Below are 26,613 nucleotides of genomic sequence, written 5' to 3' on the forward strand. Positions count from 1 at the left end.
CTTCCATAAAACCAAAAGCTGACATTTTTTAATCCCAAAAAGTGAAACTATCCCTTTAAGGTTCACTTCAAAGTATGGCTTACTTCAGGTGTCAGGATAAGGAGATCAATCAGTCTACTTTATTTGGGCACCTACAGTGAACTGATAAAACCAGACCGCACCAAAGTATGCCTATCTCATGAGGAAGGTGAATTATCCTGCTCTTTCTCCTTTGCATTTGGTGGATCCCAGTAAGAGAAAGTTACCTAGGTGTTTTGAAGGGGTAACGTTGATTCTAAAAACACCACCACCATCCCCCATTTGCTCTATCCGTTCCATGCAGTTACGACTAGATTGGTGCAGTCGAAAATACCACATGTGGTAAAAAGCATCAGTCGTCACCTTGTCAGTTGCAACACAGGCACACCTTGTGTACGAGGCCCACGCCTAACAGATAACACAGCAGAATCGAACACTACAGAAGGTCACCACGATTGAAATGACACAGTTTCTATCAACACAGTGCTCAGTGTATCCTGGACCTTGTACACAGCGTTCAAAATGCCTTTAATTTACATTCCTCTGGCTGCACTCTGGACTTGGGAGACTGGGACTGTGAATATTAGCACTAAAACTGCCTTAACCCAATTTATAGCTCACTCTAAATTTAAACTACATCACAGAGAGCATTTCAATCATCCGGCTCCTGCCGCTGCATCAAAAACTAAAGCCTGTTTGTATTTGCATGGTAAGTAGAGGAAAACTCTCAGGGGACTTAAAATTAGATAATCTGTTCTCAAAAAAATGTCTGATTTCTTTTTTCGCTTCTTCATTCATGACAAATTCTTTTTTGCTGTGTTGCTGGTCACATGTGGTATTTTTTAAACTTGCCTCTTATGAGCAGTAACTGATTGCACCAGCAGCTGAGCTAAAATGACAAATGCTTATCATATTTTTCTCTCCTGCAAGCTTTATTCTAGTGCCTGCAGGATGCTGCAGAACTTGGTGCTGATAATACTGTCAAATGGCTGCATAGAGGGTAATAATCATATGTGGGTGGCTTCACTGCAGCTGAGTAGCACAAGTAACACTTATCTATTTTGGGCTTCTGCTTGAGGGCTTCCTTTGTGAAGTGTGTGGATGGAGCATAAGTGAACATCATTTCTGTATAACAGGGGAGAGTTAAAAGCTGGATTTTCAGGCTGGACATATTTCTGGGCTTTAAATCATAATTATTAGATCCATTGTCTTGATTTAAAGGTCTTTACATTATGTCTCAAGTGCAGTTTTATTCTTTGGCTGAAACATTCCGAGCAGAGGAATACCATGTTTATGTTATACTGGCCGAGTTAGATGACATTTCCAAAGTTAATTCCCTTGAAACAGCCTTTTGTCTGTGACAAATGAGACGGTCTGTGACCTTTGACCTCGGAGAATGCACTCACTGGCCTTGCAAACCCTGACTGTCCACGGGGGTTGAGCTTAGTTCTCAGCGTGTAAGTGGTATTTAAACCTGATAGGGCAGAGGCTTTAAAAGACTGAACGCAGCTCTCTTTTTCCGCTCATCCTGCTTCTCATCGAGGTGAATGGAAATAATGAGGGCGGTGGGTTGCTTCACAGCCTAAATCAAGAACTCTACAACAGGATAACCAAAGCCCTAAAATAACTTAGTATTCCCATTGGACATAGGAACCCCTAATACGTCCTTGAAGTCATATGTAAAAGAAATAGAAACGTTAGTCTAAAGATACTAGCAAAAATTTCCATTTGAATAAAATAGTAAATATTTAGCTTCCTGGATTCAAACCTGCTCATCAGCCTTCCTGTTTGGAGTTTGTAGCCTTGGTTCATACTTAATTCTTATAATTATGTTGCATAATGTCTGTGAAGGTTCTCAGTCATTCAGGTCATCGTAGTCTGAGGAGCTTGAAAAGAAAAGCGTCTGGACTTCTTTAAGTTGCTTGAAGACATTTCACCTCTCATTCGAGAAGCTTCATCAGTTCTAAGGTCAAATGGTGGAGAGTCCCAGATTTAGACTCTGTTGCATGATCATATCATGTCGATATGGACGAAACACAGCTTCTTAGGTCTTGGAAGATGCAGCAGGCTACTAAACAATAGTTAAAACAGTATAAATATCTAGAATAAATACTAAAAAAATATAAAAACTAAGTACTAAAATATAAATATGGATCTTAATAAATGTACAATATTGCAAAACAATGCACAACTGTCCTATGCAAGTGTATACGAACTATAACCCCAGTTTTCTGTTGTTAGCTTACAGGACCAAGTTCTGCTGCTGGAGTCCATTTACTTCAAGGCTCAGTGTTCTGTGTATTCAGAGATGCTCTTCTGCACACCTTAGTTGTGACATGTGGTTATTTGATTTACCGTTGCCTTCCTATTGGCTTCCTATATCCTATCTGTCAGAAGCAGTCTGAACAGATAAGTGCCACGCACTATAAACTAGGCTGCAGCCACCCCGGTGTTCAGTGATAACTGAACATCCAAAAAAGAATGCTAGCATCTTAAGCCAGATATTTGTCTCTGAAGGTGGTAGTTGAAGACCTGTAAAGACCTGTAGCTGAAATGAGTGTCAGTTGGATACAAACACAGATGTAAATGAATGCCAGTGTTTCATATTTACAAGATGTGTCAGTGGGCTTGGTAACTGTTTGCTGACTGTTAGCTTTCTAAAGCGGTGTCATTGTCAACTAAAGTGACTTACACAAGAAATATAACCTAACTTTAAAGACTTTTTCAGACACTAAAGAATCTGAAATCTGTTTTAACTGCTTCATGTGACTAATTTCAACTGCTGATGTCTCACTTTAGCTTGGCGCGCTGTCGAGCCTGACTCCGATCTCTTTCCTTGGAATTACTTCAGGAAAGAACCTCATCATGGCTAGATATGAGGAATGACTGCAGTGGCTAATAGCTCAGTGTATGTGTGGGCATATGAGGGTTGTTATGAAAGACTTAGACTCCTTTAATACAGCTGTTGTTTGGCCTTTTTTTAAACCCTGCAGTTTGTTTCTTTACATCCTCCTCCAGATTCATCTGAATAAAGATGTAAAACATCTTCATCTTGCCGAACCATGATATGATATTTATTTCTGACAAGAGAAATTGATGGTCTCTTTTTTCCATGGTCTGCTTGGCTGGAATGATTCATCGTAGCTTTTAGTACAAACCCATTACAGGCTTCACCACAGCTCCAGATTTTGGCCTATTATTAGCCTCTTTTCTCCAGGAAACAAGGTCACTCAAATAGCCTTGTCTTATTAGGCTGCCACTACTCATTTGGCCTTAAAGAGACATGCATTTCAGAATTACATATGTATTCATCACACACTAAATCCACTATTCATTTGCACATGTCTGACCTAATGCAGTCACCCTACGCTAGTTATCACAATCAAACACCCATTGTTATCATGCCAGTATAATGGTGTGGGACTGAAAGAGTGCAATCAAGTGATGTTCTGGTTGTATAGCCCCTGCTAAGTGAAAGCGACTGCCCTATTTCTGTCCAGGGTTAGTGCTCAGCTGTCGTCTGCGAGTAGATCACCTCATATACTCTCCCCAGCCCTGTACTACCATTCCCTGTACCGCAGTTTGGGGTGCAGGATGCTCTTGCTGAGATGCATGTGGATGTTATTACAGGCCATTGAAACTACAGGTGATGGCTCTCACAGTGCACTGGATCTGTGTGGAAAAAACTCTAAGTAGTCTCTAAGACGGCATAGAGAAGCTGCAACAGAACTAGTCTGTACATTTCCATCTTGAGCCAGAATTGGAAATCGTTAACCTTGAAGTGACTGAGTGAGGTCATCCATCACCCCAGCTGTATATTTTTATGCATGGAAGTGGGTTTTTTTTATCATAAATTAAAATATATATATATTTATTTTGGTTTTAAACAATAATTTAATAAAAATGATTGAAACAAATGCATTTTTATAAGGTGTCAAAGGCACATTGTCTAGCTGTTGTGAAAAAAATACACTAGAAAATTTTATATTATGTGTAATAGGCCAAGAAACACTGTAGAGTCATCTGAAAAAGAAAATTTTCATAGACTCTAGACTTTGACTGAGCTTACAACACATTTTTGGTTTTGTTTTCTTAATTTTCAGCCATCTTGTTGGAGGTTTGCTGCTCTGTTTGCAATCCCAACGTTGCCCAAGCTAACAGATGGCCCCACATTTGACTCTAGAACTCCTCGGTGTCTAATGGTACACAGAGGAGTTCATGGTCGACTACAAGGTGCCTAGTTTCTATGAGGTGTTTGTCCCATGTGCTGTGTTCGGTCTTTGGCACGCAGGTCACTGCACTCCGGTCTCGTCTGTTCAAAAGACATTATTCCAGACGTCTTGTGGTTTCTTTCAGATACAACTTTGTAAACGTAAGTCGTGTTGCTATTTTCATTTTAGAGAGAAGAGGCTTTCTCTTGGCAATGCATCCAAACAAGCCAAACTTGTTCAGTCTTTTTCTAATTGTAATGTCATGAACTTTGACATTTCCTGTTGAATGCTAACTGAGGCCTATAGAATGTGATATGTAGCTCTTGGATTTTTTTGTAGTTTCTTTTTGCATTGCCTGGCTTTGGGGGGGATTTGCAGGGATGTCCAATTCTGGGAATATTATGCTATTCTGATAACACACCTTAATGCTCCAGACTTGGCGCAAACAGCCAAAACCTCTGCTTTTATTGAGTTAGCCACGCTTGCTGATGTTCAGTTGATCAAGTGCATTTGGCTAGCAGCACCAGGCTGCTCCTCTTAATTGCTATGAAGCAGTAAGGGTATAACACAAACAAGCAGCATTCACAGCTGAGTATAAGGTCACACCATCTGACCACTGGCCAGTTACAGTCGCTAATATTATTTGTCTTAAGAGAATGGTTTGAAAAAATATGCACTCCTCCCCCCCCCCCCCTCGCCCTGTGACCCCACCTGCCTTTCACTCATCTGCCTTTTCTCTCACTTCGTTTTGCTGCCAGTTGCTTCCTGTTCATCCACTTCACTGTCTGACATGACTGGCCTTGAACTGAGCATGTGATCTCATTTTGCTCTGCCTGTAAATACTCTGACAGTTGAAGCCCCCACTGTGACATTGGATGGGAAGGTGAAGTTCTACACATAGCTGACGTGCAGTAAAGTGTAGACCTGATCATCAGGGGTGCTGGGTCAGGTCCAGTCGTTGCCTAAAAACTTTTCAAAGAAAACTATTTTTGGATTTCAATATAATCAGACCTTTCATTGTCCACTGAGCTCGGCACTCTCTCCTTATTCCACAGGTTAGGACAAGCTTTTTCATCCACCGGTGACTAATTGCATGTGAAGAGCTGAGCAAGCACTATCAGTCTTCCTCAACATCATATTTTAGGCGTCTTAGGATAACATCAAAGCATGACTGTTTCTATCTACTCGGTAAAGCTGCTGTCTTCCCACAAGTTGGGAAAGGAGATGAGTGTGTTAGTATTGCAGGCGCCAACAACATGCTCTGGGTGACATACGAGCATAGGAGCATTTTGTCTGGCTTTTCTCAGATGGGGCTGAGATGTCCACACTTCACCAGACACCACTCAGTGAGTGCTGCTTGTCTAGGTCACCTGCACTGACATGCTGGTAGATATGACTGGTTACAGTTACTCTATGTGCAATAAAAAAACAGGATTTTCCATGTCTAATCTCATTGACTTATTCATTTATCAGTCACTTCTAGTCTGAACTGACACCAGTGACAAGTGGTCTTATTTTAAGTTTCTTTTTACAGTTCAGTTTCCAGAAAACAATTTACTGCCACCAGCTCATTTAAAATATCTGGGACTGTGAGGAATCATCTCTTTTGTTAGCAACACTTTGCAAGCCATTGGAAACCGAGGCAACCAAATGATGTAAGTAGCGTTAAAAGAAAAATGTTTTCCTTTTCTTCCTTGAAGTAAGAGTTCTGGGCCGTCTCCATCATATTTTTCACTTCATAATGTGCTAAATGTTTTCAGTTAGTAACAGGTTAGAGCACCGGGCGGGTCACTTTAGCACCCAGAATCTGATTATGGCACCTGACTGTTGTAAGGCATGCAGGATGTGGTTAGGCATTGTTTTGCTAGGTGTGGCCTTTTCTAAGAAAGAAGTCTGAATACTGATCAAAAATCTTTCAGTATTAATGAGGCCTTCACAGATGTACTATGCACACTAATGTATCTTCACATGCTATCATGGATGCTTACACTAAAGTGAGCATATATTTTAAAAAAAGAAGAAGAAGAAGAAACATTTGGCCTGAAATGTAAACACAAAATACCAAACAGAAGTTCACCAGAGAAGAACAAGTTTAGTTTAAGGAATAGATAGCATTGTGCTTTCTTATTAACTGTATCATAGCGTTCTGCTATAGCTAGCAGCAGATTCGCTTTAGCATAGAAAAAAATTCATCAGACATCGTGGGAACTAGGGACTAAGACACATAACAAATAACACATACAGTGGAACCCCAACTTACGAATACCCCATTTAAAGAATTATTCAAGTTACAAAGGCACTTAACGGCAATATTTCTGCCCGTGTTACGGCAAAATGCCCGCGTAACGAAATCCGCTGGCTCTGATTGGCTGAGCCCAGAATGCCCACAATGCCTTCCGAATCATGTGACAACCCCCTTGGCTTTCGTACTTGCGCTTCGCTGTTCCACTTGAACGACGTATTGTTGTTGCAGTTAGCAGTTAGCCTATAGCCTATCGTTCACTCAAAAGGCGCGATGGGTGCTTCGACTTACGAAAGACCCTCGGGAACTAATTAATTTCGTAAGTCGGGGTTCCACTGTATTAAATTTTCCTCTAAGGCTTGATAGAGGCAGAGCTACTGCCGGTTGTTTCTTTGTTTTCTTTCTGTCTTTATGTTAAGCTAAGCCAACGAGGTGCTGGCTAACCTGGATTATACTCCATTACAGACACACACAGATAGCAAAAGACCTGATGGTCAAGCAGTCATTCCTGTTATACTTATTTGAAATCCGCTTATGTGGCTTCATAATGTTTGATCTTGGACTGAGACACAAATCAGTCAGGAAGTGTATCTGGTATAAAAATCTGCCAAATCAAAACATGCAGACCTATTTGCCCTAGCAACCCCTTGTGAATAAGGGAGCAGCCAAAGTCCACTTGAAGTCTGCTGCTTGGGGCACATGCATAGCTGGTGCATTGTAATGTAAATTCTTGCTCAGTTATAAAAAACAGACAGGCAGGCAAGCATCCATACATAATCTTGCAACAATTATTTCTTTGGTTGTGAATTCTTCAAAAACCATCAGGAGCTGAACTGCCTTAGCTGTATCAGATATTATGACACAATCACATTGCCTAGAAGTCAACAAGCATTTACGCACCCCAGTGCATAAATTTTAATTTTAATTTCACAGCCAGCAGCAAAAACAGGCCAATTATTATGTAGCATGAGCGTATACTTGTACATGTAAATTTAGCAGCCTGAGAGAAAGACTCAAATCAATCTTCTCCATAAATCATTGTGTTTGTGTGTTTATATGAGCATGTTGCTCTAGTGTACACGGGAATTATTATAGGAACTGTAGGAACCTTTAGAATACCGTATGGCTGACATCAGGCTGGATAACATCCAACGCAGCCTGTCCAGTAACATATAAATACATACACACTTAAAGAGGCACACGCTCAGGTAAACAACCCTCGTCAACCTCTCCAGCTGTCTTTCCAGGACACTTGACTTGCACACTTCATCTGTTTCCACAAACCACAAACGGTTCCAGCGGAAATACTCAGTTAAAGCGGTAAACAAGCGCTTCCTCTCAGGGATAAGTCATAGATGCAGAGGGCCCTGACGCTGGTGTCGTGATGCTTGGAACACGCCTACAGTGACACAACTTTGAGGTCCGTCGCCGGGTTTTAATCATGCACGTCTCAGTGGCCAGAGACAAACAGTGAGAGTGCACCATTGTAATTTTGTGGCATCAATACACTTGAATCACTCCCAGACAGTTTTATCCCCTCAAGGAGCAAAAACAGAAGCAAACAGTCATAGGAGATCAAAGTGAAGAGTAATGAAAGACAAGAGTTTGCCTGGCAAATATACAATGAGACAGCCCTCTTAGTCACATCTGCATGTGAAAGGTAATGCTGACAAATGATTTTTGTCTCAATAAGGGATTTGATGACGCCTCCTCTCACATCCCATTAATTATGATCAGCCGACACTGTGGCAAAAGTCATTTTACTGTTAGTCAATAAGCGCTCTGTGTCACTGGCATTACTGAGATAAATACAGCTGCTGGGAGGGAGGGGGTATAGTAGGATACATAAACAGGATGCTTTCAAGATATTTGACTGGTATTAAGTGAAGGATGTGGATATACATTGAACAGTTTCCAGGCCTTCAGCGCGACATGGGGCCCCTGTTACATAACAGTGTAGCTGACACTGTAGACTTTAAGTAGACTGTAAAAAAAAGAGACTAATGGCAGGAACATCCCTGAACGACCGGCACTGGCTACAGCGAAGAGCTAGCAAAGCAGCACAAAAGAGGAATCCTATTATTATTTCATCATTTTCACACATTTCAGACATTTTCAGTTCACAACACTCATTAAATACATTTCCCTACATTGAAAAAAGAAAAAAGAAAGTAGACTGTAGCAGTCAGATGCATGGCACTTATAAGGAATATTCAAATCCATTGATGCTTTTCCATTGTTTTGGTTTCAATACAAATTTAAATGTGTTTGGCAAGACAAGCACAACTAAACCTACATCCATTTTAGTCGTAGTAGTAAGTAGTAGCTGGAACCTATCCCAACTGTCATGGGTACACCCTGGACTGATTGCCAGTCTATCACAGGGCTAACATAGAGACAGGATGCCATCCACACCTATGACCAACTTAGAATTGCCAGTTAAGCTAACATGCATGTTTCTGACTGTGGGGTAACCTGGAGAACATGCGGACTCCACCCCGTCACATATTTAGAGCCTGGTGTTCATATGTTGACAGGGACTGGAAAAAGATAAGATAAGATAAGATAACCTTTATTAGTCCCACACGTGGGAAATTTGTTACGAAACAATCTTTTCAAGCAACTGAACCAAAACCTCCAAGTAAGCACATTTTTTTGCTGTTTGTGCTGTCTGGAGCTCATAAACTCGCTGATGTATCACACAGATACACAAACACCTACACATAAGACTCTCTTATTACATTCAGAGCTGGAAGTGACCCACAGCGCTCGCCTTGTTCTGTCAGTCACTGTGAGGTCGGCTCTCCCTCCCAAACAGCAGCTTGCACATCACTTTCCCTGCAACCCTCCTGGTATCAGCACACTGAAGCCACTGGCCAGCAACTTCCTGACGCTGACGCTGTTGGTGTTCCATATCGCTCTGACTCATTAGAACCGTGCAGATTTCCCATGACATTTGTGTAACAGCTGAGCTGAGTGTCTTCTAAGTCCCGTTTACTGTGCTTTTAGGCAGTAAATGCTTCTGAAATAAAATAATATTGGGTTTACGTGTACACACTCCACACAATGGCTCACGGTGGCAGTTGTATAAATGTTTTGGTTCATGATTTTGCTTGAACAGATTGTTATTCAGGATGTCAACTTCAAGTTCAGTTGGAGGGGGGCACCTAATTACGCACAGAGATTATCTTTCTCATTTTTAATGTCTTTAAACAGAAAAAAAACATCATTAAGTGACACCTTGCTGTAAAGAAAACAAGAGCGACTGCATGTTTCATACCTACAACTTGATGGCAACACCGCACCCCCTGCTGAGTACACATGAATGTCTGCCAATAATAACACATGAGGGTGCCAAAAAACAACAAAAAAACAAAACAAAAATCACATGCACTTTATGTACCACCCTGTTTTCACTCCAGATTGAACTGGACCACCCTGGTGCTTAAGTCTACTAACACTTCAAGTGTTCCCCGTCAAATCATTGCAGGTACTCTGTAATAAGACGGCTTCCATTTCCCTTTGGGGAGCGATGTCTTTTTTATGACATGGAAACTAAACGCGTTACATAGTTGGAAAAGCTGTTTCGTGAATCTGGGTGGAAGAAAGGGGAAATACCGCCAAATGAGAGTTTGTTTAGTTAGCATGACAAAATTCCTTCCACTTCCTGAAATGAAAATAGCCACGTCTGTAAAAGTTCATTTGAACCACAACGATGATAATGAAGCATTAAAAAAAAGATATTTGTACACAAATACATAAACTGAAGAGAGTCACAGTTTGACAGAAAGAAAAAAAGTAATTAAAACTGTTTTTAAAACAGGGTAAAGGTCTTTGGCAGAGGGAAATACATATGAAGATGGAAAATGTTGTAAATCGATCCATTAAAAAATAAAGTGCAGAAGCATATGGGGTGCTGGATGGAGCACAGGAAAAACTCTGAGTCGGTGTAGGTAGCAGATTTACAGGGTGGCATATAGTGGGACATATAAGTGAGTGCGTGCATCTAAATGCTTGAATTTGCCTTTGTAGGCTGCCTTGATTCAACGACATGATTTTCCTGTGTTTTTCCTTACTTTCCCAATTTCAAAATGTCTTTCAAAAATATGAAAATAAAGCACCTTTATTGTACCACTTATACGCTAAAGGGCACAAATGCTTTCCACTGGGACACTACTCTCTGTTTGTTAGCAGCCATGTTGTTTCTATCAATCCTGATAATTTTATACCTCAGCATAAATTTGGTTGGGATAGAGTCGATATTCTCTACTGTCTGTTTGAGCTTTCCAGTTATATAATACTAAGGCAAGTTCCTTATTCCAGCAGGGTAATTGCTGAGAGTATGTTACATTTTTTTCTTTATGTTATTATTATTAGTAGTAGTAAGCTGCTAATATATTAATATTATACTGTAATATTATAGATAAGGCTTCCCAGCAGTACATAATTACCAGCTATCAAGAGATTTTGTGTCAGCCAAATGTTATTACCACAGTTGCACAAAGGGGTAATAAATGAATAAACTGACTATATCAGTATACATACAGAAGTGATGATATTTTACATGATGTGCAGATAACTGCAGATAAGAAAAGTGTGCCTTAAATCTTTCCACGCCCTTGGGATGGCTTTGGCACCAAATGTTTTGAAAGAACCACCCAGAAGAAAGGGGAAACACCTCCACCGAGACAGTCTGTTTAATTAGAACAATAAAATCATTTTACTTCCTGAAATAAAAAAAAAACATGACTTTGTAAAGCTGATGGTTCGTTTGAGTTGCCGCTGATTGTAAGACAACATAAAAAGACTCAATCAACACTAATTCAGCACAAATACAGGACAAAAATAAATAACAGACCCAAGACTCTGCTCTAACTTCATAGTGATGCTACTAGAATACAATGTATTTATGATATTCTTTAATTTTCATGCAACAGTCTCCCTTAGGTCTGGGTATTTTGTAGCCACAGAGCAATGTCGTTACATTGTCACCAATTGGCAATGTTAAAAATGATAACTAAAATGCCATTTGCCCTCTCCATTATTGATGGATTTTGGGGGTCCAGGCCTGCCTAATAATGTGAATTGAGCCCTCTGAGCTGATACACTTCTACAACCATTAATTAAATCAAGTCAGAAAGTTTGGTAATGAAAAAGTAAACACCCATGATGCCATAAAGCTGCAATGTAAGTTATTGCAGCACAAGCTGAAGTTAATTATTTGGTTAGCTGTAGTTTAGTGCTTCTGCAGCAATAGCGGTAACCAGCATGACGGAGAAGGACACTGACATTAAAACAGATGGCTCTGTGGAGGTTACAGTTTGGAAAGTACCTTGTATGTCTTTTTGGAGCTAGAAAGAGGTCATTTATCTGGTTGTGCAACTACTCTATATGGACACACGTACTGGGCCACACCTCTTTCGAATTCAGATGTGCTCAGTCCCACTGCCACAGGTGTATAAAGCAATTCTGACTGCTTTTACAACATTTGTGGAAGAATAGGTCATTACAAAGATTTACTGAATTTTGTGTGATCAAGTATAAGTCATATCAGTGAAAAGTCAAAGTGTTAAGGAATCATAGCAGCTGTGAAGATACAAGTGTTCTGGCGCATAGTGCAGAGTTGCATACCTCCTGTGGCATTAATATTAGCACAAAAGCTGTGCACCAAGAAATTTATGGTATTCATAGGTTTCAAGGATAGGCCGTTCCTGAAAGTGTAATGTGTAGGTGGCCAAGAACTTTTGCTTTCTTGTGTGGCAAAAACTAAAACTAATTAAATTCATCTGACATTAAATATTTAAATATATATTATGTATTTAAAGGAGAACTGATGGTATTTCAGATGAGATACGTGCTCTTTTCTGAGTATGAGAAGACAGGTGTGCCTGAAAGTTTTGGCTCGCCTTGTGAAGTACCTTTAGCACAAAATGCTTTAAAAGAACCACCCACAAGAAGTGGAAAACATCTGCAAAGAGTATGTTTGTTTAGATAGCATAATAAAATCCTTTCTGCTTCCTCAAATGAAAAGAAAGGGTGACGTCTGTAAATCACAAGTTAATTGATATGATTGCTAGTTATAATACAACATTAAAAAAAGACAGGACACACTGGAGAGATTATGTCTTATGTCTATGATGTATTGACAAAAGCAAGATGTTGTGGGTGCATGTGCCACCCCACTGAAAAAACCTGGAAACGTCCCTGTTTCAGACCTCCTTTTCCTTTCCTTTACCAATGGCACGAAGAAGGTGGGAAGATTTGGTAGTTCTTACAGATAACACTGTTTTCTGCTGCAGGTACATTCACTGACATATGGTTTTACGTTACTTCTGTGTTCCCAGCTATATCACAGCAAACAATAGCCTAGAGGTGGTCAAAAAATATTAGCTACTGCACATTAGAGAGCCTCTCTTAGAAAATTCTTGTCAACCCGCAGAAGGTTATGCAATATTTTTAAGTAATCTTGTCTTATTTGGTGTGCACAGTCTATAAGGATTACCCTGCTCGCTCACTCACTCACTCTCCCTTATAATCTGCTGCTGATGACGTTATGCTGCAGTTCCTGGGCTTCAGTTCTCGCGAGGTTACGGGAATCCAGACGCTCTCGCTCTCTCTCTCTCAGTTCCCCCTCCTCCCCAACCCTCCCTTCCCACGCCCCACTGCGCTGTGGGATAGTGGCACTATAAAGTATATCCTCTCTCGGCGAAAGATAAGAAGCCCGAGACAGGAGGGGGATGAAGATGGCGGACGCCAAGCAGAAGCGGAATGAACAGTTAAAGCGATGGCTTGGCTCGGAAACGGACCAGGAGCCTCCTGTTTTGAAAAAGAAAAAGACGAAGGTGAAGTTCGATGATGGCGCCGTGTTTCTGGCCGCCTGTTCGAGCGGCGATACCGAGGAGGTGCTCCGAATGCTTGACCGGGGCGCTGACATCAACTACGCCAATGTAGACGGTCTCACCGCCCTCCACCAGGTTTGTGTTAGCTTGCCGTGTGTGTTTATGTCAGCAGCCGGTACCATTAGACATAAATATCGACTGGCTGCTAGCAAAAGCTTACCCTGGTACACCTGTCAAATGGAAGCCATTCTCATCCCGTTGTTTACCTACCTAGCATACTCGTCCTTCTCGACGCAGAGAAGGGATGAATCCGTTGGCTTCCTCCTGAGGCTGTTTAACTGGTAAACCGCGCTAACTATGCATACACTTGTCTGAGTATAAGTGGCAAGAAGCAGCAGAATCAAACACCTAATTTACAGGGCTAATTCTACTTTATGCCTCCATAAACTAGCCTGAGTCTGTAGGTAGGTGCAGTCTAATTGCAGTACTGCTGCATTTTTCGGGTTGAAACATTGGCTCGGTTTTATGTTGTAAATACAATCAAGCCAGACAAGCTCCTAGTGTCTGTGTGGTCAATTGATTATTGTCGGATCCTATTTAGTGTGTTTGGAGCTTAATATAAATGGTGTTCGTGCAGAATGAACCCAGCAATAGATGGCTGCTAGCTGGTTAGCAGTAAAAGTCGTTTTGTTGATAAACCCTCCTCGACTGTGGCTACTCTCTGGAGAGGAAGCAGAAGCTACCTCGCTAACTAGCTTTAGATACAACGTCATTCAGATACAGGCTAATGTTACGATTGCAAAACAATGATTGCTTGTCACTCTGACTTAAAAAATGCATCCCCTCATAAATATTGGGCATATTAGTTTAATTGCCAGGAAAGAATGAATGGTAACAGCGCAGTATTAGCCCAGCAAAGTGTCTGCTAACGTACTTTAGCATGCTAAGATAAATGTCGTTAGCTGTGTGGGGCTTTAGCTGAAGTTAATTCATTCATTAACTGACCTGAGAAACGGCGTCAGCGGTAAATTATGGGCCTCATAATTTTATGCTGTTTTGTGTGTAGTTAATCGGAAACGCCTGTGTCGTTAGCGCTTTTGCTACACCGGGATGTTAACCGTGCCAAGCTAGTCATTTGCCCGCTAACTGGGGTAGCTACTTTCACTAGCATCTGTACTTCCACAGCCGATAAACTGAAAATGGCACCTCATCTTGATGGGTTTTAGGCTGTGTGAGGTAGTTTCAGTCCAAATGGGGTTTAAAGCCTGATTTAAAAGCTTTATAAACCACCATGGATCCAGTGATGGAAGTAGGTTGCTTGTTGGTGCAGTAAGCTTACTTAAAGTTGTGACCAGGTTAAGTCCAGTGAGGTGTGCAAAAGCTAGACTAGAATTAAAACGTAAATAACAAAGAACCTGATCGTGTAATTTATGAATTTGTTTCTGTTGCTTCAGATGTAGCTTTTACCATTAAACAAGTACATTTATTTTAAAAACGATAGGATTTAATAACATGTTTTTCAGTTTGTGCTTATTGGATCAAGTGATTACGGGTATACTGTTAGCTTTTACAGTGACACTTTTATAAAGATATCTTGCTTATTTTTGTACCAAGAACATTGCAGTTAAGTGTTTCACTATTTGGTGGAAATAAGCAGGGTGAACGGTTTGGGGGATTTCCCCTTTCTGGACTGCATGTTTCTCCCTCTGATAAATAATTTTTCATTCCCACTGGAAAATAAACTTTTATTCCCCCCCCCCCCCCTCCAGGATTTTTGCAGTGTCTTGAAACAGTCAACAGTGCAAACATCAGTCCAATCAGAAACTGATCTCACTTTCAGTGCTTGTGAGGCTGCTGGGGTGAGATGATCAGGATCTGTTCCATTCCAGCTTTTCATTAAGCCAAACTGTAACACTGGATCTCTGGATCCAGAGAGTTGCAAAAAACATCAGAAATATTGTGTGCCAACCAGTTGCCTCTGTGTTGACATCTGAGTTCTCTCCAAAGGTGATTTGTGCAGCTTCTTCTTTCTTCTTGTTGAGTTGCGGCTCTGCACCAGGACTGTTCTCTGCAACATCCTGCAGTCGTTTGTCGCCTTTTGCTTGATGGCGCAACTGCTGTGATAGGCTGATGGAGAGGGGTAGAAGCATTTTGTTTAAAAAGATCAACCTTAATCTGACCTTCGTTCACAAGTTGGAACATACTGTCGAACATATTACAGAGTCAAATCATTTCCACATATTTATTAACACTCAAACTGGAAAGTCTGCTGCTGATCTCAGAAAATGAAGTCTCCTTCTTCCCTTTACAGAGACTTTATGGATTCAAGTAGAAGAGGGTGATGCAGTTTACATGATGAGCCACAGGGAAGCAGAAAAACTCTGTCATCAGAGCAGACCGTTTCTCTTTGATTTGTAATGTACCATAGTGGAATTTTTATTTATCTAATTTACTTTTTTTAATTGACAGCATTTTGTGCTGTTTACATTTCGGGTTATTTCATATTAAACATTGAAGCTATGAAGCTAACATCCTCTGAAGAGGGAAACGGTGGTTGCCCCTCTATATTTTTTTTATTTTTCTCTCCCTACGTATTGCATCCTGGATATCAGTATTTTAATTTGAAGAAATAAAGGATAATGCTGGTGGAAACAAGCATTTGTTTATCTTGTTTGCACTAGAGTGGATAGTGTTTACATGATGTAAGGATTTACAAAACTATCCACATTAAATGTTTTATACTTGCATAGATCTCCTGTGATGTCACTTCATTACTCATGTCCACATGTCTCGTCTTAGTAATTATGAGCACTGCTTTATGCACTACCTTGCTCCCATGGTGTGTTTGTTCTCCAAGACTTAGGCCACTGCACAGATTAAGTTTTAAAAGCAGGTTTTAAGGCATGGGTCATCAGCTTTATCTGTATGTGATTCATGTACGTGAATAGTTTTTTTTTTTTTTTTGCATTAATTAATCCTGCTGGTAAATTGACCTTTCTTCGAGCTCGTAGTCTGCTTTAATGAAATCTGGAATTAGCATGAGCCCCTCAATGCAAACTCATTGGGTGGAAACGTTGCCTTTTTTTGGGCTGATGTCCAGAGATGAACTTGAGTGAGGAAAGAATTTGAAGTGCCGCTCTCCGGACATAACCATCTCTGGAGACGAGGGGCTGCTCTCTGTGTGTGTTAAAGGCCATGTGATCTCTAGGTTTGGTGTTTTACCAAGGAGCTGAGGAGGGGTGATGGAGGGATTTGTGATTAAAGGGCGAATCCCAGGTTAAACTGCTGTTAATTTTCTTAAAGATGAGCTGAACAGTCAGTCGCCTCTTTTGTCTTAATGTCTTTGTGTGGCTTTCTTGTTGGATTTTAGATAGACCCCCCCCCCCCCCCCCCCCCCAAAAAAAAATAAAATAAATATCCCTCCAGATAATAGCTATCCTCATGAATGAGTGACCTCTCTTTGTTATGAAATGTGCCATGTTGCTGCATGAGGACTCGATCACTGGTGACCAGTGCAGGTTTATAAATACCACCAACACAAGTTCTCCTAACTGGGTTTCAGTAGATGATACTAAGTTTGGGTATGACTCAGTCTGTAGCTTTGCTTTGTAGTTCAGCTCTAGTATAATCTCACATTTAGGCAAGAGGTTGTCTCTGTGAGTCATGAACCTTGTGTTTCTTTAAAAATGACCAGTTGCTGATGAACCTGTAAACACGTCAATGTTTTTTTGCAGACCTCTAAATGTGTGTGTAAGGTGATGCTTGACCAGTGATGATGATGATCAATGATGTCACTATGACTGTGTACAAGCAAGAGCACCAAGGTGAAAAGTCACACTGTTGCCAGGCTCAGTCCAAAGGACTTTGAAGTTCAGTTGCAACACAAACAGAAGGACCAACGTCACATATTTTCTTCTCACAAACCTCAAATATGCACATTTTGCAAGATTTAAAAATATTTACGCAACTCTTATTGCGATTACCATGCCGGACAAAGCGATATACCACCTCATGCAGATGTAAACAAATGGAGACTTTGTTGCAACAGCTTGCTGGGGTGTTGGCAATGCTTTGCACTGGAAAACAAAATAAGAAGCCTGACTGAATCTGAGAAAATGGTTGCTGAGACAAGACCAGCATGGGTTGTTGTTCTTCAGTGAGAACTCGGTAGTATTTCTAAATACTAGTGTTCTAGATAATATTAGCCTTAAGGGCTAGAGTGTTAGTGATACTTGCTGTGGGACTTGAAGTGTATAGGCATTAACTTCATTTGAGGTTCATTCATTCATTCACTCTTCCTGAAGACACAATCGTAAACATAAATATCAGACATGTTTGATATTATTTGGGTAACTCTTCTGAGTCTTTGAGCCATTCCAGAGATTTAAGACTGGTTCTTCAATTTCTCACATTGTCAATATTTTTGTCCTGTTTCACCTCAAGGACCTTGGTGGGTACTGATATTTGGCACTCCTCTAGTCTAAGCTGGTATTAGAGAAACTTTAGTATTTCGATAGCTGATTTGAATTTGTGACGTGATTTACTGAGACAGATTGGTTCATCTAAAACACAGACTGCACGGATGCAGGTTGAGGGTAGAGACGGGATGTTCCAGTGAACTAGGGATCCCTTAGACAAGTGGAGATTCCAGATCACATTGGCTAAATTCTTCCCAGAGCTGTCGCCTTCCAAGTCCTGTCGTTCTAGCCCGTGCATTCCTCACATGACGGCCGCTGGAAACCATAGCAAAGAGGGAGCAGAGAAGACATTCCTCAGCTGTCACCTAAACCCCTCCCCTTCAGTCATTCCCACTCTGGCTTGACTTTCCCTATACAATGCCAAAGCCCAGCTGACTTGTGCTCACTGAGCTCCACTGAAGCAATTAGAGTGGAGGGGCTTGTCGCTTCACACAACAAAATCTACCTGCTGACCTACACCTGAACTTTTTCTTTAGTGCTCAGGGTCTCTGACCCCCCCCCCCAAGACCGAGGTGACAGGATTCAGCTCAGCTTAACATGTCAGAGCTGGACATTACAATGCCCATGCTCTGTTGACATTACACACCCTCATTATTGCCCTAAAGTCTATGAACATTATCTTGCCTCGTCTCCATGACGACTCGAGGGTTTGCTAGTCACTTGTGTTGGTGGATTTGCATGAACAGAGTGGGAGTTGCATAACAGACTGAACAGAGAGAGACTCTCTGGCGGTGCTTAGCAATTTGAAATAGTCAGGCTCATGGATCTGTAATGGAACAGTTTCAGACTATGTAGTGGAAGATGATGATAATGTGAGGTGGCTGCATTTCTTTTCATCCAGAGCAGCATCAGTCATTTTAACACATTACATAATTGCTGTGGATCTCACTGCAGTCCCAAACATGAGATTCTCAGCTGTGCCTGAGGCTTGCAGTTGGCCAGTGAGAGGAGGACAAAAAAATGCCTTTGACACATTGCTGTCCTCCTGATAAACACAGCATGTTATTCTGTTATAGAACCTAGGCCTTCTGTCTTTTTGGAAGAAGAAGGAACACCCCGTCATCTCATTTGGAGAGGTCTAGGATGGCTGAAATCTAAATATCTGGTCCCACAGTTGACTTGTTTTTCTGTAGACTGTTTTCGACTCAAATTTATTTTAAAATGTGCTGATTTGGCTCTGATGCCGTCCCCATTATGTGGTCTGATGTCCTACCTGCATAACTTTGCACATCACAACCGAAAGCTTATCTGCATCAAGCACAGAGCAACACATTCAGTCTCAAGCACCTATCGTGAGCTAGTGGAGCTATGCTGCTATTGATAAAGGTACAATAAACATAGTCTTCTTGTTGAACTTCCATATATAAGACAGTAGCTTCATTTCTGACAAGCATGCATAGTTTACCTGTTACACAAAAATGCCCACATAATGCACTTTTTAAAGGGAAATCTATATTGATTATTGGTCTGCTTGATTCCTGATTGTGTATCAGGCCTGTAGAAACCTTAAATGTCAATTTCTGCATTAAAGATCTTCCCTTTTCTGGTAGTCCACACGATAAAGGTCCAGGCTAGTGACTTACTAAGAGGCTCGTAATCCTCAAATAAGCCCAGCTAGATGATCTGCCTGCATAATAACCTCCAGATCTGATGGCTGTTCGATAAAGACTACCTAGGATTACATATTTTGGTGATAAGCTGGAATGCACAGTGCTGTGAGTACTTCAGCATATTGTGGGGTTTTGGAGGGGCTGTATAGCATGTGGTCTAAAAGCTTAGGAAAATAAGCACAGATGACAAAGCAAAACCTTTGCATGTAATTTTAAGTAGAAGTGTGTTAAGATTTGGTACAGTATGTGAAGCGTTTTAAATGCATTGACATATACCTGGTCATCAAAAGCAACACAATTGGGGTCCTTTTGAGTGCTAGGGATATTGTTTGCTTTAGAGTGTGTTATTATTTCTTGACTGGTTAAAAACTTAGCCTTCAGTGTGATTTGAATATTAAAGACAGCAATCAAAATTACTTTAAAGTCCAACTGTTTGATATTTAATTCATTAATTTGTTGTGTACGACAGATGGCCTTGGGATATACAGGAAGCAGGAGCTTGTGAGTGCAGGCTTTGCGTGTAGCATGTAACAATACATGGCACAAAGGGACTTTGATGTGTATAGGGGATGCTTGTTTGCTTAAACCCATTCACAAAACTAGTTCTAGCTAAAGAGTTACTGGGGGAATGAGAATATCATAAATAAACCCCATTCTAGAATGTTAGCTTAATTTAAACGTGTGTATGTGTGTGTGCACGCACGCCACAGTATTTAGGCTGAAACAGGTTCTTCATACCCAGCAGTTGCAGCCCATTTTACAAGTCTGCTTTCAGATCACTTTTCTTGTAAAAGGTTGCACGGGGCTTTGAGGTTCTTTGTTATGGTTTAAGGGCAGACTTACAGGAGCTGCATAATCACTCATGCATTTCTAACATAATGCTGAATACATTCATGTCCATGAATTATTAAATTAATGTAGACAGTCTAGATTTTATTGTTCTTTGTTCAGCCCAAACAGTCTTCACACTGTCATTTTTGAATATGTTTGACTGTGTCTTGTTGTTCCTAATCTTCATTCCTAATTGCTGCTCACTATAAGAGTTATATTTGTGTATAATTTCTAATTATACATCGCTGTTTAATATTTCAGAACATGGTCTAAAATCAAACAAGGAAACTGTACAGACCACATGAAAGACTGTATACTCTTATTTAGCCTCTGATTGCCATTTTGCGTAAATTTGATAAATGATTGTCTTCTCTGACAGCATTGCAGTCTTAGAAAGCCGACGAAATATAATTTCCTCATGAAGTTATTAACTACGTAAAGCAAAACTGGGACCGTGAGAGTAAACTGTAGCCACCCTTTGAGTCAAAGAGCTGACAAGAATTAGTGTGGTGCCTGACTACAATGAAAGGTGTTGAACTTTACACAGCAGGAACCAGCGCTTCATAATACTGTATGTTCGCGCATGAGATAAATCTCAATTTAACCTTTGACATAGAACTGCAAGTATAAAGCTGAATTCCAGTCTGGAATGAATCACTGCAGCACCATTGTAACGACAGCCTACTTGATGACTGAGTGTATATTGGAGTCCCGCAACATATTTTACTTGCGTATAATTGGCAGGTCTCTCCTTGTCAAGCTGGCCCTCCTTGCTGTTTCATTCAGCTTTTTTACCAACCCCATAATCATCAGCAGGAAGTCCCTGTGGTGTTTGCGCGCCAACACTTTGCAACACGCCAGGTCATCTGCTGATTGTGACACGTCTATGATACTTCCATGTACACTGTATTGAGATAACATGTCTGGCTTAAAACTAAATGCCATGAATTGACATGAAAAGCATTTGTAGTTAGTAAGTATATAAAGTCAGTGTATATGTTTAGTTGTAATTGGTGATGTAGGGTTGCTCGAGTATGGCAAAAACTGTGTTGTCAATCTTGATGCATTTGTTAAACTTGACTTGTCTTTTTGCAGGGGATAAATAAGGGGGTAATGGAGGGAGGCAGGTAGGGAGTTGGGCCCAGACTAGCTGGTGCTTTTTTACCATAAAGCTCACTTGCAAAGACAACTGGCGACTCTAGGAGATGAAAAGCACCTGCCAGCAACTGTTAATGATCCTTCCACAGGTTCATGTATGGAAAGCTTTTATGACTTTTATTTCCATGTGGATTTTCTTGACCACGGATGGATTGATCTTCTTGACGATCTTTCCATTTGGACTTTCAGTACAGTGGCGAAGCATCTCGCTGTAAAGAGAAGAGGTGTGCTTTCTTTAAAACACAAGACAAAACGAGAGCTTTGTAGCAAAAATGAAGGCTAAAAAGTAACCGTTTTATCCTGGTTATCTTGTTTTCATGATCGTTGAAGACCAACATTGTAACCTAAATGAAAATCTAATAAGGCATTACCTCATTGAGTTTGCATGAAACTGTTTGCCCTTTATAAGAACTGTAGGGCAGATGATTTATTTATTTATTGTATGTGTGTGCGGCTCTGACACTGCTGGGGTGAGATGCCAGAGACCTCCCCGCCATAGGACCTGAAACAGAGAGACTTTGCTGAAGTGCTTTCGTTGAGCATCGCTGCAGGTTGCAACTGGTTCACCTGGGGTCGTAACTCAGCTGGATCGAATTCCTCAGCAGAGTAAACCTGCTGCCATGTTTGAGGATTGCTGCTGTGACCTTGCCCGAAAGTGCATTTCGTGTCAAACAAAATGTCTTATGTCACACATAAGTTTTTAGCCAGTTGTAATTATTGCATTGCTGAAAGCTGGCAGTACTGCTCTATAACAATGTAGGAAAATGAGACGCTGATCTCAAACCAGAGGCTGCTATTTTTACCAGCCTGCTTTTTCTAAGTGTTTTGATGAGGTCAGTGTTGCACTTTCTTTGATGGTTATTTAGCACCCTTAAAATTAGACCACATCTCCTTCACTGTATCATGAAAACGTTTGAGAGGTAGATGATAAATAAAATGCAAGCTCGACTGCAGAACTGGTAAAGGATTTCGTCAGGTGCTTTAACAGATTAATGACCGCCACTTGCTTTTCTGTCTGCCCCCACTTTTTCAAGCTGTGTATAGTATTTAGCTGCTGTGAAATGTTTTTGAGATGACTTCAGCTTGTGGTGTTGTGTTTTTTGTTTTTTTGTTTTTTTTTCCCTACCCTGTGGCATATAGTGCTCGTTTTCTACTTAAGCCAGGTGGTCTTGGAGTGATCCTGCTGTTGTTTGCTTGGCGGCAGGCACACGTCTCACGCTGAGTGTTTTTTATGAGCTGTTTTTGAAGTGAAAACACCTGGACTCAGACACTATGAATTCCTCATTGTCTTACAGAACAGCGAGTACAATTAAGGCAGAGGCTGCATGTCCATTTGTTGTCTGTAAGGGTGAGGTTACATTCTTTCCATTTTGTCTCAAAATGGCTGCATCTTCAGCTCACAAAGGGAAAACAGCCATTGGCCCATTAGACGTCACCTGACTTTGACATGTCACCCTTGTTCTTTTATTTGGCACAATTATTACTCATTGTTGATTCCAGGTATTACATAAAAACATATTTCATGCCCACTAAATAGTCAAAGTTGCTGCCTTCACTTGTCTGCACCAGAAATGCTACTCGTTGTAACTGATTCATATTTTATTAATGTATGACAGCAGCTGTTTAGCATCTAGAAAGCAGCAACCTCCCTGTTTTCTGATTGGAAGCTGTAAACAAACATGTTGGGAAGTAAGACAGGTTATAGCCGAACTAATAGGCGTGCTTTTGCCTTAGTGGTAAAGAGTTGTGTGTCTGCTGTGTCAGCTGGCATATAACCACTCCATTGGAGAAATGACTACATCCTGCACAGGTGTGTGGACATTAACCCATGCTCATCATGTGACTTCAGTGCTATATGCACGTTAGTTCACCTGCATTAAAAATACAATATGACTATTGATGAATGTGTTTTAATGGATTCAAAAATTGACAAAACACACACAAAGTTGAACTGACAGTCTTAAATGTAACTCCATTAAGACTCCAACTCCATTGGGCTAAATTTTGGATGCTTTTTAATAAGACGGCTATTCTCAAACTTAAGAACCTGCGGACGGGCTCAAGAGCTCCTTTAATCATAACACTGATGATCACAAAACTTTTTTTTTTCTCTTTTGCATTTTCACTCATCTTAAACTCTGGAACTCACTGGACCTTAGAAATAGGTTATCAGAAATTAAACTTGGAGAATATATCGATTAAGTGTAACTGTACTCCTTTATACTTGAGTGACATTGATTTTTCTTGTTAATGCTGATCCATGTGGCCATGAGATTGACTGAACCTGCTGTTTGCTGTGTTCTTGTGAATCAGCCCATGCAGGCCATACTTTTCCTGCAGCTAAATGTCAGTGACAGTAAATGGGCCTGGACCTTGAGAGTCTAAGTGCTTTGGCTAGTAATTTAAGTGATTCAAGATACGAGTATAGCCCCTGTGTATGCTCAGAGCTCACGCTTTGTTTTGGCATATTTCTTTCATGTTCTTGTTTTGTCCCCCTGAAAACAAGAATTAATAGTGTGCCTGGTAAAGAAAAATGAATTGACTTTTACTGATGCAAAATACTAAATGTTGGTAAACGTGTAGCAGGATGAAATGTAATCTCTCCCTTTGTTTTAAACTCCTTTTATTAAAGTATTTGTTTAAAATTAATTTCAATTGATGGTGATGCAAGTGAGGATGATACTTTGAAGTCACAAAAGTCATGCTAGCTTAACAAAAAGCCTGATTATAAAATAAGATTAGGTAAAACTTAATTAGTGCCTTCAAACTCAATTTTATTTCCTTGTTTTATGGAGCATAAATGTGAGGTCACTAAGTCCAATCAAGCTGCGATGTTAATAGACTGTAAAATTAATAATTAATGACCCAAAACCACTCAAGCTGCTGTATAGGGAACCAACAATTTATTATGTTTTGGCACTAAGAGCCAATAATTTCATGATCCTCAGTATAAAGATCCTGGGTATTTTTAAGAGATCATGTTCATTTGAAAAAAATGTATTGCCTTTATTTTGATGGTAAAGACCTAAGCAGTTATTTTAAATGCTCACATGTTGCGTGATGAGTGTTTTCTGTATTTAGTGAGAGTGCGTAGTGTTGTCACACGTTTATCAGCTGCATGGGATGCATGTTTAAGGAAGCTTCTCACTAACTATTAATCATTAATATGGCGACGTTTAAATTAAAATTAGCATTCCTGTCCTGTTGATCTTTTTGTGTTTGAAAGAGAGTAAAAATGGATGCATCCGTTCTCTTAGAGGTGGTGATGGTCAGAGGGATCTGGGTGTTGGAGATTTCAGGCCAGAGAGGAACAGGAAGTGGCTGTTTATTTTTCTCATTTCCTCTTTGAGGCTCCACTAGTGAGCTTGCTCCTTCCACTCCCTGTGCTTTTATCACTGACACCAGCCCATAACACAGACATATGTGCAAACATGTACACTGCTACATGCACCATCATGGTTCACAATTTCCCTTACAACAGGTTCTCAAATAGTTTCATAGATGACTGAGGGCTTTGTTGGATCTGTGTATCAGTTTGTAATTTGGGACTCACTTGAGCAGAGATTATATAAGGAGAATGCACTGAAAGAATCTTCAGTAGAAATCCATGTCTCAGTAAAGCCAACAGGGAAACACATTAGCCACTGTTGCACTGTGCATGTGCACAGTAGAGGTTTACTGGAGTTTCAGCTTTGCAGTGGTGGATGTTTCTCTCTATTCATTGTCATAAAAAGATAGGTGGATTTTTTTTATTTCCTGGCTTGTATCCATAATGTGACTAGCATGACTTTTGCTCAGTGCTCCTGTGGGATAAGCAGAAATGCTGTTTGTGATGCCTGTAAGATCTTTTTTTAAGGGTGCTTGCCAAAACCTTTCAAGCAGTTTTTAAATCAGATTTCATTGGAGAGGCTATACATGTGCTTATTATGCGAGTTATCATTGAATTACCCATTCATTTTAAAATGGCCTTCCAAATAACTGCCTGGATCTCTTTTCAAAGTGGTTACTGAGGTGCAAGAGTTGCTTCTAGAAGGGCTTTGCCCCTTTATGAAAGTTTTCTTGTGTACCTCAGTTCACCTTTTTTGTATCTTCAATAATCAAAAATGAAACTACCCACATAATATTTAGCTCATTTTGAGCCACTCCACTATAAATTTAGTCTTGTTATGCGTGATTGTGTAGTAGCTATTTTCTTTTTATTGCTACTCTGGTGAGCCATATTTATACAAATAGATTAAATGCCTACCAGGCAGATGTACCCTTTCCATTTAACCTCTTAGGTTTGGAGCTTGTTGGTGTGAAGGATGACAAAGGACCGTTACATGGAAGGATGGTAATGTGGTTCAGTGCCTCTTCAGTCAACTGAGCAGTCTGTAGAGAAGCATCTACATAAGGGCTCTATTATATGGAAATATCAACAGAGGTCGCATCTCTCCATGGCTATCTGACCTCTACCTCTCCTCTCCCGTTGCCCGCTCTCGCCTTTAGACCCCTGACATGGAAACAAACTTGGCTCTCAAGTGAGCCTATTGTTGAGGCTTCTGAGCAAAAGCCCAGGCGATGCATACAGTTAGAATCTTGCAGGCATTTTTCCCCCTCTTCCACAATCCTGGTCTCTTTCCATGGGAATCCCAGGGCCATATATGGTTGTCCTCAGTAGCAGCAGCAGCTAGAGCACTGAAGGCGTGTGTGTGTGTGTTGTAGTTACAGCTCCCGACAGACCTCATCTAGTGTAGGGACCCAGCTGGTCGCCCTGCAGCGCTTCAGCCCTCCCCCTTGAACCCTCTGGCCTCCTGAACCCTGCCAATAGCACAGGAGCTGAAAGCTCTTTGTCTCAGACGTAAATACACACTGACATAAACACACACTTTCACATGTATACCGCTGTATTAAATAAAATGTCCTACTCCAGTTTTCCCTAAAAATGCATATAATCTCTTTCTTTGCTCTCCGGTGTATTTAATTTTTAATATTCATCCCAACTCTTTGTCTGGGTTGATGCATGTTACTCTCTCACTCTTTCTCTCACATGCAAATGCAGACACATAGGGCTCTCATACTTACATGCAGGCGGTAAGAAGGAATTCCTTTTGTGGAAGTGGCTGTGTGCCTCTGAGCCGGTGACGTAGCCCATGAGGAGTGGCCAGAGCGCTGATGCCTGAACCCTCAAGGCTAGGAGTATTACTTATCTGGGAATTTCTCCACTGGTATGTTAGTCCAGGGCCT

The 26,613-nt window shown here is 40.7% G+C and overlaps 1 protein-coding gene across 11 annotated transcripts in view; it reads left to right on the top strand.

Annotated features, from left to right (window-relative positions):
* The first annotated feature begins 13,120 nt into the window (after positions 1–13,120).
* Positions 13,121–26,613, top strand: part of ppp1r12a (protein phosphatase 1, regulatory subunit 12A) — a 59,545-nt gene continuing 46,052 nt past the window's right edge. For all 11 annotated transcript variants that reach the window (XM_063500780.1, XM_063500785.1, XM_063500787.1 and 8 more), the window contains exon 1: positions 13,121–13,445. In XM_063500780.1, coding sequence (XP_063356850.1) covers positions 13,209–13,445 — 237 coding nt within the window. In that variant the 5' untranslated portion in view covers positions 13,121–13,208. The remainder of the gene's footprint in view (positions 13,446–26,613) is intronic.

This window comes from Pelmatolapia mariae, linkage group LG17, assembly GCF_036321145.2.
Source record: "Pelmatolapia mariae isolate MD_Pm_ZW linkage group LG17, Pm_UMD_F_2, whole genome shotgun sequence".
Classification (NCBI taxonomy): Eukaryota; Metazoa; Chordata; class Actinopteri; order Cichliformes; family Cichlidae; genus Pelmatolapia; species Pelmatolapia mariae.